This window comes from Ceratotherium simum, chromosome 15 (genome assembly GCF_057802395.1).
Source record: "Ceratotherium simum simum isolate JZ-2026a chromosome 15, ASM5780239v1, whole genome shotgun sequence".
Classification (NCBI taxonomy): Eukaryota; Metazoa; Chordata; class Mammalia; order Perissodactyla; family Rhinocerotidae; genus Ceratotherium; species Ceratotherium simum.
The window spans coordinates 25779875-25799520 of record NC_141914.1 but is presented as its reverse complement, the minus strand read 5'-3'; the positions used below and the strand labels follow the sequence as shown (position 1 = coordinate 25799520).

Below are 19646 nucleotides of genomic sequence, written 5' to 3'. Positions count from 1 at the left end.
TGACAAATAACAAGTCTTCAATGACGAAATAAAGATGATCGAATTCCAAATGTACCCTTTCCCTTCTGCTAAGCAGCCTGTTGTTACAGTGGCTTATCTCTAACAGTTCATCTTGCAGAATTCTTCTTTCCTTCATAATGAAGCCAGAAAGCTCAAGTGCCTTACGAAGAGCCCACGGGCATTCACACTTATCTCCCTGTATTGACCTGTGTTGTATGTGAACATGGTTTCTGTGTGTTTTCCCCTTATCCAGAGATCCCTATGAGCCCTTTGGAACAAAGATGCTATTTCCTCCTTTGGGTTCCCCTTTGCAAACCAATTGCCCAAGTATACCACCCAGGTTTTTCACAAAGTGGGCTGCAGAAAACTCTTGCAATGCCAAGTCCTGGAGCTGAGTGTCTCCAGACAGACCACTGCAGTGCCCTTTGCTAGTCTCAAAAGGCCACTCACACCACTGCTCAGCCTTCCTTTAAATCGGTGACTCTCAATCCTTGACCTAGGCAGCCTTAAAAACATAAAAAGACCAATGCCTGGGCCTCATGGGTGAAGTGGGGCCCGGCATCAGGAGTTTTGAAAGCTGCCTCAGGTGAATCAACACACAGCCTGGTTTGGGGAGAGCTGTTGAAAGTCCCTCCATCCAAGGGAACTAATCTCAGTTAAACCAGCTTCCTGCCATTGAGGCATTTGGGGGGCTGGGGAGAGGGGCAGAGTGTGTGTGTGGGGGCATATGGTGGAAGCTACTGCTTTTCCCACACCTAAGAGACCCCCCTCTATGTGAGGCAGCACTGGGCCATGATGGGGGCCTACCAGTAACCATGGTGGGCAGTACCACATCACCTGTAGGGGGTGCTAAGGAGGCTGTGAATTTACCCACCTGGCTTAGGTGAGGCAGGGAGAATGACATCCAAACCAGTCATTTCACAGTCAAAGAAAAGGAGACTAAGAATATTTTCTAAACTTTAACAGTGGTTATCCCAGGCGGTGAATACACCCATTCAAAAAAGATTATCTTCTCCAGGCCACTGTAAGGTTCTGTGGATACAGAGATGCTAAGACATAGGCCCTGCCCTCAGGATTTATAAAACATTGTCTGAATTTGGGGTGATTTTTTTTTCTCCTCTTACCTGGTTTTCTAAATATTCTGCAATCAGTATGCTTCACGCTTGTAATTTTTTTTAAGGAAAAAAGGCGTAGTCAGAGCTGTTATAAGTAGGTTCTTCAACGACAGGAACCACTTATTGATCTTTGTACCTCAGGCCCCTAGCCCGGGGTCCGCTGCACAATGGCCATTTAATTCGTTGGTTGAATGAATATTTGACTTTTGTCCTCATTCCAGTTCTCCCAAGAATTGAGGACTGGTTCATAAAGAGAATCTGGAAATAGGACCAAAAGATCTATAAAATAATTACTTCTGGGTATATTACCAATAATCTTTGACTAGAGCATATTTTCAAACACAAATGGAATGCAAACTTCTTGGAAAATGATTAAAAAACAATAAACTCCATTGCTTCTGAGAGAGGAGGTTCCTAGTGGCCTGCTGTGCAGGAAGGAATGTAAACTCGGAGCAGACAGAGCACGTCGTGTTCAGACCCTAAGCCCAACAGGCTCTCTTGCCTTGGACAACATTCTTAAGCAGCTTAGGCCTCAGTTTGATCTGTAAACTGGGGATACTAATGCCCACCTGGAAGGCTGTTTGACGTAAGGACTCATTTATTTGATGAAGCTTTGCTGGGCTGACCCTTGATTAGGAGGGTGGCCAGCAGGGAGCAAGGCAGACATGCTCACTACTCTCAGTGGGCCAATAGGCGAGTGGGGAAAACGGAATGAAACGCCACCTGTCCAGTGTCCAGGACGGTGTCTGCTGATGCTAATGACCAGCCTTCCACAAACCTGAAGCACTGCCCTCTCCCCCGTCCCCCTCCACTCCGTCAGAAGGACTCTAGGGTAAAAATGGCTTGGGAATGCTGCCAACTTTGTTCAGTGGCCTGTACTTCCCATCCTGATGGGAATCCACAAGGGACCAAGACAGTGAGTCCACGCCAGGAGTGTCAGAGAGGAGACAAACGACACATGGCAGGTTCCTATGGTATGAAATTGTAAGGGGGGTTTCATAAACCTGCACTGCAGCAGGACATGTATAAAACAACCCCCTAAACTGCAGCTTAGAGAATTTCTTGCCTTATTTCTCTTTCTCATCACAACCCCAATTGTGTTAACATGCACTGTTTTTAAAAAGCAAATCTTCCTATTTGGGTGTAGACTTGAGCGGGGAAGTTGGAGAGAAAGGTTGCCAATAAGGCTGGATTGCAGGGTCTCTATCTGGAAGGGGCTTGTGGAAGGCATCAGTCTCCATTCCTCTGCCACTTGGCCGGCCCAGGTGTTGCTGAAAATGGTGATTATGTCACTGATGTGTGTAGCCTTATAGACTTGGCATGAACTACTCACAAGCCACTTCATTTGCAGCTCCAAAACCCTGGGAGGAAGTGCTGAGCAGGTGTTATTGATTCCCATTTCCAGATGAGATAGGAAAGTAAGTCTAAGATCACAGAGACAGGACTGGCTTGGAGTGAACTTTCCACCCTAGCATCCAGTTCACAGGCAGGGGCCTGGGAAAGGCGTTGTGAAACGTTGTCATCAATGTCAAAGGCCTACCTGCTTACCTTTGCTCCCCAACCTTGCTCTCCAGCCCATCTCTACCTAGTCCTCTTCTTTAAACTCCTCTAATAAGGACCAAGAGCCTGGGCAAAGTCCATACTAATACTCTTTCTAACTTTGATTCTGGATGATACCCATAGAAGATTCCTCCCGCATTTTTCCTCTTTCTACTTCGAAGCAAATCAGAGTATGGACTGGAGAAGGGTCATGACAGCCTTCTCACACTGTCATGTGATAACCTATGTGTTTGTCTATGGCTCCCTATGGACTACAAGGCCTATGCAGGCAAGGACCACATTTTGTTCACTGTTATTGCCTCAGAGCCTAACAACGCCTGGCACATAAGAGCTCCACGGATATTTGTCAAATCAATGAAAACTTAAAGTAGTAGGATCCTAATTTGGGGGAGGAGAGTTGAGAAAATGTCTCGCCATGATCCTGGAGTGTTTTCCTACTTCCATTAATCGGGAATGTGACTTGCTCTGGAATCTCATTGGTCAGTCTGTGTCTGCGATTTAGCCAATAGCGAACTTTTCCTCCTCCTCGCCCCTCCAGAGGCTGGTACCTACAGCTCTGATCATTGCAGCCATCTGTCATAACATCTTCCTAGCATGTTATTGCCCTACCAGACTTGTGAGCCCTTTGAAGATAGTAACCCTTTTATATGTTTTATATACCATCTGTCACACTGCTTAACAACGCATTTTGCACACAGCAGAAGATCAAGCATATGTTGAATCAAATTAACTGAACTGAGGTCACTCAACTAGTAGACTAGAATTTAGGTCTCCTGACCACCTCGTCTAATGACCATTGTGGGTGTGTGCAGGGACCTGAAGAGTTAATCATACGCCACACATGTTTCTTGAAACCTAGTGTTTTCCTTCCACCTAGTGTTTTCCTTCCTTTGAAATAGTTGGGAGTCCGTGTACAGTGGTCGATGGGAAGGAGGAGAGAACTGGAATCCGAAATGGATGTGGTAGTGGAGGAAAGAAGATGCTGTTTATATAAAATGCACATGTTCTCTTTCTGGGACCCAAATCCAGGAGGACGAGGCTGGTATAGACGGTGTGGGAAAGAGCTACTTAGGAATCTGGTTTTATTTGAACAGCAGGGGGCAGCAGGCGGTAGTGCTTCCTCCCAGATGGGAAACGAGAACCACACAAGCTGGTCCATCAGCAACTTAGTTTCTTCCTTCTGGAGAGAATTCCAATTGTTTTCTTGATTTTTCTTCAAAACGGGAGGGCAGTGAGGTAACAGGAAAGAATTACATGTCAAATCAACCAGCACTGAATAACAAGCTGAGCTTTGAACAAATCTTGCGTCTATTTTTCTTGCCAGTCAATGTTCAAGATTCTGACTCGATGTCCTGAGAGTGGGGGTGAAATCCTCGTCTGTCTAGAACAGTAGGTGTCAACTGACTCCAGAAGAAAAATGCCCTCCCCCCCATCCAGTTTTTCTAAATCTCTCATCACCAAAACACAGTTCAAACTATATATTGAGAACGCTGGAGGAATAAAAATGGTCAAAAAACTCAAACCAAATGCCCTAACCTCAACTGGAGCTACCTTGAATGAACCAAAATTTCTACACTCAGCCTCCTCTTGCTATGCCTTTTGTGCTTGTTTCACGGGAATCTGTCTTCAGAGGAGGAAGGAAAGGGATTTTAGATGATGAGATTTGGCAATAAAACAAAGAGATATAAGAAAAAAAATCCTTAAAAATTTAGGTATGATTTCTGATTTGACCCTTCATGTTTTCATCTGGCCAAACCAGATAGGATTTTCTAAATATGTTTATTTAGAAAACACTTTTCTAAATATTTAGAAAATATTCCTACCTCTGCTCATTTCTTTTTTTTTTTAATAATTTTTATTTATTTATTTATTTCCCCCAAAGCCCCAGTAGATAGTTGTATGTCATAGCTGCACATCCTTCTAGTTGCTGTATGTGGGACACGGCCTCAGCATGGCCGGAGAAGCAGTGCGTCGGTGCGCGCCCGGGATCCAAACCCGGGCTGCCAGCAGCGGAGCGCAAGCGCTTAACCGCTAAGCCATGGGGCCGGCCCCCTCTACTCATTTCTAAATGGACATAATGCAAGTGGCAATAAAAATTATGCAAATGCAACAGGATCCTAAACAGCAATAGAATTGTCTTTGAACTAGTTCCTTACTTCCCAAATATTTTCATTATCATTTAGTTCTAAGTATGTTTTCTTCATGCTTTTTTTCTTTGACCCAATTGTAACAGAAATGTTTTAAAATTTCCAAACGTATGAGATTTTTAAAAATTATCTTTTTATCGCTTTTTATTTATTTATTTATTTTTCCCCCAAAGCCCCAGTAGACAGCCGTATGTCATAGCTGCACATCCTCCTAGCCGCTGTATGTGGGACACGGCCTCAGCATGGCCAGAGAAGTGGTGCGTCGGTGCGCGCCCAGGATCCGAACCCGGGCCGCCAGCAGCGGAGCGCACGCACTTAACCGCTAAGCCACAGGGGCGGCCCATTTATCACTGATTTCTAACTCAATTGCATTGTGGTTGGTCTATATGATACTGATTTGTTGATTTTTGATGAGACTTGCTTTATGAGTAGTATATGGTCAATTTTTGTAAAAAGTTTCATGTGTTCTTGAGAACGCATAAGCGCTAATACAGGTCTCTATAAACATCCATATGTTAAGCACATTAATTGTTTTATGTGCTACCCACCCCTCACCCACCCCTCCTTGGTATTTTGGTTAGAGAACACTTAGTGTGTCCTCAAAAATAAAAAGGATGAAAATATGGCTTCTCCCAGAATGAAAAAAAAAGATCTATCACCTGTCCCACAAAATAGTTGAGGGGAAAGGAACAAAAAGGTGGTTTATTGCTGTGCATGCATTGGTCTCACGGTGCTCTCACTAGCCTAGATGTCTGTTAGGAAGGGACAGGGGTGGGGGGTGGGGATGGTGCAGTGGCGGTGTTACCACTTACTTTTTATAAGTCACATTTTCAACCTGGAGCCAAGATCTTGACTTTGGATAAAGCCTTGATGGATGAATGTTTTGAGGTCTCATCTCTTAATGATTTGACCCTGATCATATCCCTTTCCCCAAAATGTCTTTTACTGAAACAACTCTCAGAGCCTATGGACCCACCACAGGTTAAAATTTGCTCTGAGGACATGGGAGAGTGCAACCTTGATTTGGGGGCTCCTTTGGAGTCCCCAAGTAGGAATGCCCACGCCTGATGCCCCTTCCCTGACCTCCCGTGATGTACTGAGCTGCTTTCATTCCTGCTCCTCCCCCTGCTCCTCCTCAGCCTCTCACTAGCTCTCATTCCTCTCCCTGTCTCACCCATCAGGTATTTTTCACCTTCCACTGGGTCTAGTGCAATAGCCCTCCAAGAGGCCTGACAGGCCTGCCTGTCCCCACCATTCTTTATATAGCTGCCAGTCATCTTCCTAAAGTACAGAATGAATCATACTGACTCTGCTTAACAACCTGCTACTGTTCCTCACCGTCCACTGGATCAAGTCCACGCTTCCTAACAAGTTCCCCAAGGCCTTCACAGTCTGGTCCCAACTCGCCTGCCAGGTTTTACCTGCTGTAACTCTTCCCACATACCTAAACCCCAGGTACCCAGACCATATACTTCTCTCAAAATGTGCCAGGCACTGTCACACCTCAGGGCCTTTGCTCACGCTCTTTCCTCACCCTTTACCCTTCTCCAAGACTGTTTACATCCTATTAATCCATCCAACCTATACACTGCCATCATGGAAAGCCAATGACCATGCTCATAGGCTTCCTGGGGGGACAGGTTGTGAATATACAACCTTCGGTAAGTTACTTACCCTCTCTGTGCTCAGTTTTCTCATCTGTAAAACAGGAATAATGATAATAGTACCTATATCATGATGCTGTTTGGAGGAAAAGACTCTGCACAGAGCCAGGTACATAGGAAAGACTGATTAATAGTAGCTACTATTATTATTAGCCTAGTGCCTGAGTGGGTATTTAAATATCCACTGAAAGAATAAATGAATGGCCCCATGCCTCTATTAGAGCAATTTTTAAAATTTGCTATGTAACACAGGCATTTACTCAAATCTGCCTCCCTCCACAAGACTGTATGCTTCTTAAGCACAGGACCTGACCTTACATAATTTGTTGGCCCTCCATAGTACTCACTGCAATGCTTTGTGTTACTGAGTTTTGATATACTAAATTGACTAGGACGTCATGTTGAGTGAGCCTGTAGATGAACTTTGACAGCATGGGGGTAGGGCCTGGGGAGGGAGGTGACGGCCTTTGCTCCTCCAACAGCCAGCTCTTAGAGCAACTTCTCCTGGGTCAATGGCACCTAGTAATCTCATTAGTGTACAACAGAAATGAAATGGGCTAGGCTTCCAGACTAGGGTGAGGATCCCACAAGACATGCATGACTGAGGATGTGCTGAGTGACTGTGTTCGCCTGAGAACCAATTCAGATACTTCCAACCCATGTAATTGGTTCCTTTTTTGGCTTCTATGGCTGGACTCCTGAGTCACTGGGAAACAGTGTGGGTGAGGCCAAGTAATTACTCCAACAGCGAAGGGATTAAAAAAGTTGTTGAGGAAGAAATTCTCCAACAAGCGATGTGCAATAAGGGAAGACCTGAATTTGACCCTTCTTAAGAAAGTACCTGAGCCTCAGTGAGCAGACTTCCTCCATATCACATGCCAAGTTTGGCCTCTCAAAGCACCACAATCAAGACCTGCTCTTTTATTGGTTGTATGCCCATGACCTCTCTGAACCTGTTTCCTCTAGGAGCGTAAGAAAACCCCACATTCACCAGGTGGTTAGAAGGAACAGAAAGCATAATAGACGTGAATATGCAGTGGAAGATCTTGCAATTCTCCCAGGAGAGAGAAAAGCCAGCTCCAGCAAACTAAGTGCCCTCCTCTTAGTGGCAGAATATAAATCAGTCTGCATAGAGAGTCAGAACAAAGCTAGGCCAGAAGAGTGAGTCTCCAAGCCAAACCCATCAGATATATTACAAAGAAAATATTTTATAAAAATAAAATGAGGAATGTGATGCTTTACTTTCTTTTCTCCAAAGAGTTCTTTTCATAAAAAAATTCCTTTTATAAAATGCAGTAACAGGCATCGGTGGAAACACACTGGCAATGCCAGGTGGTCAGTCATCTGACGAGGGGTGTAAAAGTTTCCTTCAATCCGTCTGGCCAGGTTATTTTGAAGCTCTGAATCTGGGACAAGGAGTCAAGGCAGCTGAGGTGGGAGCAGCAGGCTGTCTTTGAAGACATGGGAGCTGGGGCTGGGGAATGGAAAGAAGGGTCAGCTCTGGCCACTCAGACCCTTCCCAGAGCTGGGAGTGGACACGCCAGTCAGGTCTCAGGAGGAAATGTACCCAGGTCGTTCCCGCCACATCCCCTGCAAAGTAAGTTTTAAGGGGCAAGGCACAGAATCTTCTACTTCCTCTTCTGTTGGGGTCTCGTTGTTTTCAGAATCAGAAGGTTGGGAGAGCAAAGCCCTTTGCTATCACACCTTAGGGCTGCACATCACTTACATAAACACCTGTCTACCTGGAGCTGTGCGACCTCCCACAGATAAACCCGAGGCTCAGAACTAACTGGTCCGAGGCCTCACAGCTGATGGTACCCAGACTAGAGTCCAGCTTTTCTGACTCCCATTTCAGCATTCTTTCCATGTGATACTGCCTTTGTGAGATTTTTAAGTCATACTTCCACCTCAGAAGGCTGGGATGGGCAGAAATGATATTCCTCTTTGCTGAGCTGGAAAACTGAATAACAAATTCATACAGAAAAACTGGCACGAAAAGGCAGGTCTTCTCGTCTGCCAGGATCTGTGTTTTAGATTAAAAACAACCTGGAGATGGGTTGCTCCAAGAGGGAAGCAGGATGGTGTAGGTGGGGGAACAACGGTGGTGGGTACAGATGGGATTAACTAAAGGTTTCCAAGTTCCCATGGACTCTAAGATTATTACCCTAATTGGAAATTTCCTCCCAAATTAGCTTCACCTCTCCAAGTGCTTTCTCCCCCTCATCTCTCAGAACCATCTCCCACAAGATCCCAACCCTGTTCTTACTGCAGAAAGTAACCCCCAGAGCTAAGCATGCCGTGGCTGGTATTATGACCGAGGGTAATGTCGGCACTGACTCCGTGTTGTGGATGAGGCTGGCCCTGTGGTAAATGGCTGGGGCAGAGATGGAGTCTTTCTGGAATCGTGACAACTCTTACTCTGATAGATTGACCTTCTCTGCTAAAAGTGGTATTGGAATTTTTTTTTTTAATTTAAGATGTATTTAATTAATTGGACATGACTTAAAAGCTGGGCTGAGAATCCTTATCCCTGAAGACAAAGCCCAAGTTGGGATGTTGGTTCAGGTCTTCCTACTCCAGCGTATGATGTAGGCAAGTGCAGTGCTGGTTTTGGAGGGCAGGTGCAAAAGCCCTCAGACAACTTCTCAGAGGCGGTATGGGTGTGGGAACCTGCCTAGCATGGGTCCTATGAGAAATCCAATACAGCTCAGAAAGCATCCAGACTTCTCCGAGATGGGCATTGGCTCAGTGGGCAGATGCTGCCCCTTGAACCTCAAGCCCTAGCTCCAGCCTGGGTGTCAGCGCAGACGCTGGGGCAGGGGCAGGACTGAGAAGCTGGCAGGGGGCATGTGGTGCCCAGCCCCCTGTCACGCCTGCAGTCCTTGTCAATAAAAGGCCATCAGCAGTCTAAGCTGCACAGGAAATAATAAATTAATGTGAACTTGTTTCCAAGACAGCCTAATGTTTGATTTTCAGTCTGATTTGACTCTTTTTCCACGTAGGACCATGTCTCTCACATATAATATTCCCCTCCACTCCTACACACCCCCAAAGTGTAATCAGTGCAAGGTAAGGAAGTAAGGTGAACTCTGGGCAGACCCTTGCCATGTTTAGAACAGTTCTCTGAGGTGTGGTCACGGATCAGCAGGAGAGAAGAGGGTGCGAGGCCACGAGGGGATCGCATAGACCCGGAGCCAATCTTGCAGCGGTTGGTGGTGTGGCCTGTGTGTTGGGGGTTGGGAGTAGGGGTTGTACTTGAGAATATTCACAAGTGTGTCTCTACAGGGGAAGAAAAAGGATGTAAACCTTAGAGCAGAATTGCCTCCTTCACATAATTGAGCGTTCTTGGAAAGCTCTGTAAATCAGATTCCTAGGATTCAAGGTGCTTTATTTTCCTCTTAATTAGCTTTCAAAGATGTGCTCATATAGCTCCCTAAAACAGTATGGCGGGACATATGCCAGCCCTGAGGGTAAGCAAGCAGCTAGTGTGTAAGAAAAGACTCCAGGAAACTGCTCCTTAAAGGAAGGCTTCAATTGACCAATTGAGAAAAAACAAAGAATGCTTTGGTAGTGACATTCCTGTGGAGGCAGGAGCCAAGAGCCTGCACACAGCTAGGGTTGGAATCAATGTGCTGGCAGCAGGACAAGGGTAGGCAGTGAGCAGGGCAGGAGACCTAGCATGGAGCAGTGCACGTGGTGCATGGACCGGATGTCAGCTGGGGTTCCAGGCACAGGTGCTCATAGCACAGGCCACGGAGCTGCAGTTCAGCTCGGCAGGGCACAGGGATATGCTCCCACAGAGACAACGCCCACTACAGTAATCAGGTTGAGAGGACAAGAGTGAGGTTGGGGCCAGGTTGGGCCTGGTAACATGACCAAAACTGTCAATTTAGCAGCGAGAGGCCTTCAAGAGGCGGCCCGCCCACCTGTTCCTCAAGTGGGCCTGCGAGGTACAGCTGTCTTCATCGGCCACTTTCTTCTTCTGCAATAGACATTGCAGTAAAGTTCTACTTACCTAGCCTGTAAGAAAATTCTCAACTCCTGTTGAACAGGCTGACTTGCTATATTTTATTTATTATTTCTGTCTGAAAATACTAAACTAGCTGTGCCGAGATGCCTGCTTTCCCTCAGGACCTGCTTATGTGCTCCGAGTTAATTTCGACATGGCAACACAGTTCAGCAGAGTTCGCTGATGCTTAAAAAGAGCCGCATGAAATACACAAGGGCTACATCCACACCTCTACAGAAACCTTGGATTAACCAGAATATTTGCAGTTTCCACCCACACACCCCCTCAAGAGTTCCAGGTAATTGAAATTTCTGCCTCCTATTGTATTTGAAAACTTTTCAGACCTGCATTAACACAATTTTTGGCTTTCCTCTGCTCAGCATTACCATCCTAATGCCTTTGCTTAGGCACCCACAGCACCTCCCCAGGACCCATCTCACTCAGCCTATGCAAAGGACTGCAAGCCTAGGATGAAGAAGAAACGTGTTCAATTCACAAAGCAGAGCTCAGACACGTGTGTGCACACGTGTGCATGTGCTTTTGCTTATGCGAATATAGAATGGAGCATCTGATTACATCACTTAACCTTCTCAGTGTGCTGCTCACCTGGTCCCACAGCCCCCTGGGCCCCCTTGTTCCTTTACAGAGCAGAGTGGGAAAGACACTCTTCTCCCCCAACTCCAGAGAGCTGAAAAAGGTCCCAAACTGCCTTCTGGAACACAGATATCTGGCTTTTCCCTTCCTTCTGCCTGGCCGTCATCTACTTGCAGATGATAACACAATTAGATACACGCCAGCAACACTTAGGCCTGGAGATATAGGTGCCACCAGGGATCTACAAACTGACAGGTGTGGGCTCCATGGGAGCTGGTGCCTATCCTATGAAATGCAAGGAAAGCAGAGCCAGGAATTTCCCCTGGCTTCCTCATTCTCTAAGATAACGTTTAGGCTACGAATGCCATATCCACTTCCTCCCACAGTGGAGCATTGCATTGACCCACACCTGCCAGATTTAGCTCTGTGGCAATACCCACATCCACAGGGGACTATTTTATCCTGGCAGAACTCCTACTTACAACCACTTGTCTCTGGCCCGATTCTACTCAATTGGCGTCTTCCACAGCTGACTTACCCCAGTAGGCTGCATGGTCTTTGCTGGTTTTGTGGTGGTTGTCATAATATGGTGGTGGATTTCTTTGGGGTTAGGTCAAATTAGAATAATAAAAGTCCATCTAGCTAAGTGAAAAGCTGAGGGCTATAAAAAGGAAAAAGTTTTCAAAAAAATAGTCTCTATTTGTGCTTATAAGAACCCTCTAAACTTTCATCCATTACTGGAAATAGGGGCACAGATTTGGAGAAAAACATTTCAATTTCCTCTGAAAGACAAAAGGGCAGGGAAAGCCAGCTCCAAGTTTGCTCTGATTCTCCAGGGTTTGTAAATTTATGACAGCTGTCGCTCCATGGCAAGCCATGTAAGGGTCCTGTTTCTATAACCCCAAATAGAGCCTAGCGTAGGAGGAGCTAGAAGTCCATTTGATGTTCCTGTTGGTGGAGGTGGTTCCACACCCACATCCCTGTAACCCTAGAGTGTGAGAGAGGTCCGAAGGGCAGTGTTCCAGTCTCCCCGACTCCAGAGAGGCCTCTGCTAAGAGTATGGGAGGGAGGCTGTTCCCAGGGCTTCTTTCCCCTCACAGTAGGCACAGCCACCGCCCAGAAGCCCTGGGGGCCGGGCAGAGGCGGGTTCTGGAGTTGCTGCAACCACTCATCATTTGCTACCAGCCAGCTATACACAGTGACCAGGTGCCAGGTCTCCACAAACCATACTTAAAACATGATTTTGCTGGAGCCTTGAGGGAGGAATAGGCCCCAGTAGAAGACGACCCAGAGGAAGAGGATAAAGGGAAAGAAAGAGGGTTAAGGGAGGAGGGAGAAACTAAAACTAAATGGGTTCTTGTCTTTTAGCTAGGAACCAACCACTCTTTACAATGCCGTTTTCCATGAAAAAAATGTGTTCTAAGTTTCCAATAATGAGGTTAGATATTTTCTACATAAAGCCAAACCCGCCAAAAAAAGAAAATATCAAGCAAACATTCAAGAGAAACAGAAGTTCATGCATTTAAAAAGATATCTAGGTAGAGTTTTCCACCAAAATTGAGCTGAATTTTTTTTTTTTTAAGTTGGGATGGGCCACCCAGAGATGCCCTGACATAACAATTCATCCTTGACTTGCTGGCCACTTTAGCAAGGTCACTGTTACAGAACACATTAAAAAAGACAATCATTGTAGGAAATAGGACAACAATAGCTGCTTCTACCTCCATGCTAGTATTAGGGTCAAGATCATCACACTCTGACTCCTCGGAACTGTTGGTCTCCTTGGTGGGCAGCATGAGGAAGGGGGAAGAAAGAGAACACAGTTAGAACACAGGCAGCTTTTGCTAGAGAGCGAGGAGAACTCCAGAGCAGCATGGGCAATGGGGACTCGGGCAGAGAGAAAACCAGGTGCTTTTCAGGTGGGGTGCGAACCACCAAGGGCGCAGCATGCTCTTTTCAGGGAGAGGAGGCGGGGATCACGTACAGCCGCTCATCTCACAGGAAACAGCAATGGAGGGAACTGAATGTAGCATGAGTGCTGTAGAATTTAAACTGTAGTCTTCTGTGAGGCTGGACTGCCCAGATGAGGGTGAAGGAGAGAATACAATTTCTTTTCCCCAAGAAGAACGTTAGAATGGGTTTCAGTTGTTCTTATTTTGCCCAGGAAGGGAAAAAAGTGCCTGGTAGATAATCACACATTATAACCAAATTAAACATCAGCAGTCTAATTTCCATGGTTCAGGGGCAGGTCTTTTCAGAGGGCCCAACTTGAAACAGATCACATCGTTTCAAGATGGGGGACAACAAGGGTCTGCCAAAGCTTAGAATCAGTGAGTTCACAGAAACAGGTGGATTATTAGAAAGCAATAACTTGGGCTTCACCAGTGTGTCTCCCATCCCCGCCCACGCATAGGCCTGAAGGTGATGTTGTCTGAATTCTGGGGAAAAGAAATGAAACTTGACCAAAGACACAGTAGCCCTTAAATTCCAAACCTCAGACTTCACAGGGTTGGGGGTTTGGAAAGCATCCCTAATCTCTTTACCCTGCAAGTATTTTTAAAACCTGGGATACTGAATGGGAAGCTTTGAGAACTTTAGTGTGAATTAAGCACCTTGCATTTCTAAGAGAATAATGCTGCAGATAATTTTGCTATAAAACATCTGCACAGGATAAAGAGAAAGGCATAAAAGAAAAAAAAAAGAGATGATACTTACTTATTTGAATCGAAGTTGCCAGGAGAAATAAAAAATAAAAAATAAATTGATCTTGCATGCAAAATCCTGCTAAACTACTTCCCCTCTGGTCCCCACACTGAGGAAAAAAAATCCCATCCACCCAAGTTGCCTCGTGAGAATGCTGCAGGGTGGGAGGAGATGAGAGGTGGACACAGCTGCGGAATACCTTACTCACTTTAACAGAGACTTTGTTGCCCAGAATATCCTTGGGTTTACGAGACCCTGTGGCTTCATTTTTACCCGTGTTCTCCACTTCTGCCCGCTTTCTCATGCGTAGAGTATGCCATGAACATGACTTCCTGTTGTACCAAAAAATGCACCAATCAAAATGGCAGGTCAGGGCAGAGTGAGACGGTAGGTGGGCTTGCCACCCTTAGATGAGTCAGTAGGTGAGGTGCTCCAGTCAAGCCCTGGCTTCAGAGGCCCCAAACCTGCATGCCAGCTCCTGTGGTGGCTGGCAGCTGATCTCACCTCCAACAGTGAGTGAGGATGAACTTTGACCCCTCCTGATAGATGTGCGAGGTTGGCTGCAGCATTTGAGGAAAATATGAGTTATTAAACTCTACCAAGGGGATTTTTTATATCATACTGGTAAGGCCGTATAGGACTGAGGAATTCCCTTCCTGAAGGGTATGGTGGATGGGAAGAATGGGGAGTGGGGTTGGGGTAGGGGTAAAACAGGAAAGATAAGAGAAGTATATTCTATGGTGCATAAGCTACTAGCACTTTCCCAGGACCAGATACAAAGACCCAAAAGGATGATTTCGAGGTTTCCATCTCATTATTTGTATTTGGGCTGTGGCCACTCCCAACACTATAGTACAGATAGGGTTTTCTGGGGCACTTGACTTAAAACAGTTGAGCACCTACTCATTTAGATGGATATTTTAGGATGAAGGGTTTCTCGGTCTACATTCTCCACATCACTCAGTGTTTGTGAATACAGGGCTCTGTCAATCACTAAGAGGTGCTAGAGTTTTCTTGTTGGGAGAAGACCCAATACGTGCTCTCAGGGAGGTGAGGGCAGCAATGCCCTTTCACACCATCCTATTTTATTTCTTCCCCTCAGGGGATGGGAACTACTTCTTCACAGACCTGTGAAGAGAAGCTCAGAGCAGAGCTCTCAAGTTCCACTTATGTCAGGACTCAAATACACCAAAAGCCAAGTCACAAACAGCATCAGTGACCCTGAGCAGGCATCATCAATTTCAGGTGTAGTCACAGTTTGGATGAAGTTCTAACATTGCCTGGGATAAGTGAGGTTGGCTTCCCTTCAGTGTCTCCTTGTCAAATTTAGGCCTATGCAGACAGGGTTCAATGAAAAGAGGCTTCATTAAGGGAGAGAGGAGAGAGAGAGAAGCATATGAGATTTGGGAGGAAGGAGGATGCCCCAAAACGTATAGCATCTCCTCCATAAAACTCCATATATGTCAGGAATTTTAGGATGTCCTGAGGAAGGTGTTCCTAAAATATTTGTCACTAACACATATACTCAACAATCAACCTTCTGAGTAGGAAAGAGCTATCATAGCCATGTTCTCAAATTTTTGCAGAAAGGGGGCTCCTTCAAAAAGCAAGAATCTCTTGGCCAGACCTTCTCCTGTACCTGCCAAATAGGCAGGCCCTCTAGGATCCCCAGCATACTAGCTCCTCGCTCCAACTGTTATATCCGAGTGAGAACCAGTCATGGAAACTAACCTTAGATAACATCACTCTGTTAACTTCAGACTTTCATCTCATATCTTTACCCCCAAAACCCATGTCCCTGGCTCATTCGGAGAACATCTTGAGTCAGGGAGGTCCCTGCTGAAAAGACTCCCAGGGCAGACAGCATAGTGTGTGCATGTGTGAGTGTGGGGGTATGTTCCTATGTCTACTGCAACCCTCTAGATCATTCAGGATGCTTGGTGAGAAACTAGAAATGTTACAAATAACGTTCAGAAGGAAGACTCGGAGTAGTACAAGCATCAGGACAGGCTCAATCTCATATTCTTCTTCCCAGAAGAACTTGTCATCATGGTTTGGGGAGCTTCCATCTCTTGCCCGTAAGCCCAGGGACTGATGTGGAAACAGGGTTTCGTGACATTTATATTGTAGGCATCACAACCAACTCTGACCCCTGTGGTCATAACAGGCCCCGGGGAGGGTGCAGTGAGTGTCCCTCACTGATAGATACCGACAACCACTTTTCGTCAGTTGCTCTGCTCCACCCCCACCAACCCTTGTGCAAGAGCAACTGACAAGGAACCAAAATGACCAATTTGTATTTGCATCTGTTCTCTTTCGCCCAGCCTGACACTCCTCCTACCTTCCCTCCCATGGAAGGTGTGAAAAAGTGACAAAAAGACCCAAAGGTGAGGAGGAAGAAGTGCTGAGTGTCTGGATAATTAGATCACAAATCATTATATGTTAGCTCTGTAAGGCCACTGATTAATAGGAACTTCAGTGCTTTGAGGGCCTTTATTCCCAAGGCTTCTTAAAAGGTAGCAAAACCAAGTGTCTTTAGATAAAATGAATTGAGGCTATTGTGCCTTAGAGGCCACTACTGATTTCCAGCTGGACCTGTGGTTACCTAGAAAGACCAGGATGAGGTCAGTAGCCTCTATCCCCTGAGCTATAGAAAGGGTCAAAGAAGCTGTTGGTGCCCCTGCTCAGATATCTTATGGGAGCTCCTGCCGTGGATGACCACACAGCATAGAAAGCAGTGGGGGATGCACACCAAACACTGCCTTCTACTCTAGTCATTAATTGATGTCAGGACCTCAAGGTCACCCAGTTGGACAGCATCCAATCTGCATCATTCCTCATCTTAGAGATTAGAGAAAACCAATAGGGGCTGTTGAGAAGGGAAAGCTAGGGTTGGAGCTTTAGCAACAAAGGCATGTTTTGTGTAGGAAAAAGGTGCCAATGCATTCAACCAATTCCTAAAATACAGAAAGGAAAAAGAAAAAAGAAGAATCATTTGCACATTTAAAAGTCCCAGAATAGTGAAATGGGGGAAAAAGGGTCAACTAGTCTTGAACTTCATTAAAACATGCTCATGGTGAAAATTTATTTTACATATTTAAAATAGTACATTTAAAATTATTAGTTACATTACAGGTACAATGATGGACATTGTGACTCTCCATTATATTGCACAACCTGACTTCATCCATATGGGTTTCTTTAAATAGTGCAAAATACTTTATACAGGAATGTGTTCAGAAGGGTCTTCGCAACCAAAATGAGGAAAAGAAATATCTTACAAATTACCATGAACATATATTAGAGTGACAGGGGAGGGGGAAAATTAAAAAAAAAAAAAACTTACAATCTGTACAGAGGAATTGCCATAGACAACCAAAAAGTTCCCTCTCTCCTGGGAGAAGCAGCGGGCCTCTGACCTATACAGGTCTGGCATTTGTGCTAAGGTAATTTTTTGGTGTCAATCAAAAATATTTATATATATATATCAGTAACTTAATACAATATAAATAGAAGTCCAGTCCAGTGAATCCTGTGGTGGGTCAAATGGAGCAACGGAAGGCATGCCTTTTGTCATCTAGGGTCTCAGTAGGGTTCTTTTCTTAACGAAGGGGGGAAAAAGAGGGGAAAAAAGGAAGAGAAAATTATAAACGAAAAGGAAAGAAAAATCACTGCCACTATCATCAACAACAACAAAAAATCGGAACACTCCAGCCTGGATGCCCCATGCTGCGTGTGGTTCCAGCACTCAAACATTGGTTCCGGTGGCGCTGTCGAGAATAGGCAGCAGTAATTCCCTACCGTGTGTTTGCATTTTTGTGTTCTTTGTTTGCTTTTGAATTTTTTTAATCCACATACTCCTCTCCCGGGGAAGCCAACGAGGCACTTACTTGATGCTCCCGTCACTATTTTCTGCTGTTGCCGTGGCTTTGGTGATGGGCGCCAGGATGCTGCCCGGGACCCAGCCCTCGGCCGCAGGGGAATGGTCGCTGGCAGGCTGGTACACCAGGCACATGTTCTGCTGGTTGACGGCGAGGACCTGGACCACCTCACCTTGGCTCACACAGATTTCGTTCTCCTTCAGTGCATAGTAATCTTTGATCACGGCCATGGACGAGGTCCCATTGCAGCCTCCCAGGTCGCTCTGCTAGGAGACAAGGGCGAGAGGGACACAGACACAAGAAGGCTGGTCACATGGGCTTGCTCTCCATCCTACTGGGTGGTTGAAAGCCAAACTTCCTACTAGCAGGGTAAGTAGGAGGCAGAAGATAAGTATCTTGAGTAATGAAATTATATTCATAGACGTGCTCTGAAAATGCATTTTTTATAGTAATGTTTCATACAATATCATAACCAAGGGTGAACAGGTAGAGATACTGCCCGGCCTAGGTAAAGGTATAAACACACCTTCCTCCTGGAAGTCCCTCCCTAGCAGGCAACCTTCCTGCCAGTATCTTCTCACTAATGGAAGGTAGAGCATGGCACTGGCACAGGGATATGTATGCACCTCAGCAGAGTGAGGTCAGGGCAAAGGTCAGGTCAGGGGTCAGAACCCCATAATGGAAAAACATAGACCCTTTGATATATTTTTCTCTTCCTTTTGAAAAAACATTGGTCTTACTTTACATTCTGACCCTCCTTGAGACAGAAGTAACAATGAGACATTTGCCTAATTCAAAGGCAAGGCCATGACCTACCCTGACCCAACTCCTGTGGGAATGGAAATCCCCTAGCCCCCACCCCCACCCCCACTGTATTCATTAATCTGAGAGGTCCTGCCTGCATAGCCTTTTCACATAACTCTACACCAGGGAAGCTGCTTCTGGACAGACCTGTAACTCCCAAGGAAGCTTGGCTGCCTCGCAGAGCATGATGAGAACCAGAAATTCTTCAGTAAGTTTGACAAAATGCAATGTGACTTCAACTTATTCACAAGGGCAGGGGGTTTTTAAGATGGAAAATCATTTCCAGGTCTTGTGATGAAATAGCTTGGTACAGTTACTCCAATACAGAATTGAACTTAGACATTAATAGTTCATTAAAAAAAATCAATATCATCTAATAATTTTGGTAAAAAGAATAAAACTATAAAATCAAAATATGTAGGTAGGTCAAAAATGTAGCTGTTCCTATTCACAGACCCATTGAGTTCTAGAGAAAACTGAGGCCTCATGAGATTAACTATTTGCTAAGGTTCTAGAGCAAGTGAGTTGCGGGATTTGGAACAGAAACCAGATTGCCTGACTCCTAATCTAGAACTTTTCCCATTTGTTCTCATTCCTCTTACTGTGTAGCATCAAAATAGCTGTGTTGATTGGGTCTACAGTTAAGTCTACGACTAGCCTCATGGTGATGTTTGAATTGTGGGTTATTTATGACAAATGTTTATTCCAAGGCTGGCTTACCCCATTCGCTCACAGATGAGTAACTTCCCTTTGCCACATCAGCCAACGGATGGTGAAGAACTGTGAGCTCACTTTAGCAGCTCATCATTAGAAAGGGCAATCTCTTTAAGATGTCACACACTAGAGTTGTGAGTTTTAGATGATCCACACCACAACTACTCTATTTGGTATATATCACCCGTCTTCATAATTGCCTCTACAATAATACCTTATATTTGCATTGAGTTTCTGCAAATGACAACAGCCCTTTAACACCAAGTATCTGAGCCAGAGGGAACTGGGCTACCTTACTCAATTTGCTGGGGAAGAAAGAGAAATAATTGAGACTAGGCTGTATTTAGTGGGCTGTTCTTGCTAAAATGATCAGCATAAAAAGATGCTACTTCCTAAAGTGAGCCCCGAGGCTGTGCCCTCAGAGTGGTAAGGGTGGGAGTAATGGGCTGTCACTT

At 45.4% G+C, this 19646-nt stretch overlaps 1 protein-coding gene across 11 annotated transcripts in view; it reads right to left on the bottom strand.

Moving 5' to 3' along the window:
* KALRN (kalirin RhoGEF kinase) overlaps positions 1 to 19646 on the bottom strand; it is a 633526-nt gene that overhangs the window by 23232 nt on the left and 590648 nt on the right. For 3 of the 11 annotated variants that reach the window (XM_014783031.2, XM_087439716.1, XM_004424506.2), the window contains 3 exons: positions 17683 to 17939; positions 14001 to 14124; positions 12811 to 12870 (listed from right to left, as the gene is read on the bottom strand). In XM_014783031.2, coding sequence (XP_014638517.1) covers positions 12811 to 12870; positions 14001 to 14124; positions 17683 to 17939 — 441 coding nt within the window. Of the gene's footprint in view, positions 1 to 12810; positions 12871 to 14000; positions 14125 to 17678; positions 17940 to 19646 lie in introns of those variants that run through there. The other 8 variants (XM_087439715.1, XM_087439714.1, XM_087439717.1 and 5 more) reach the window with 3 other exon arrangements.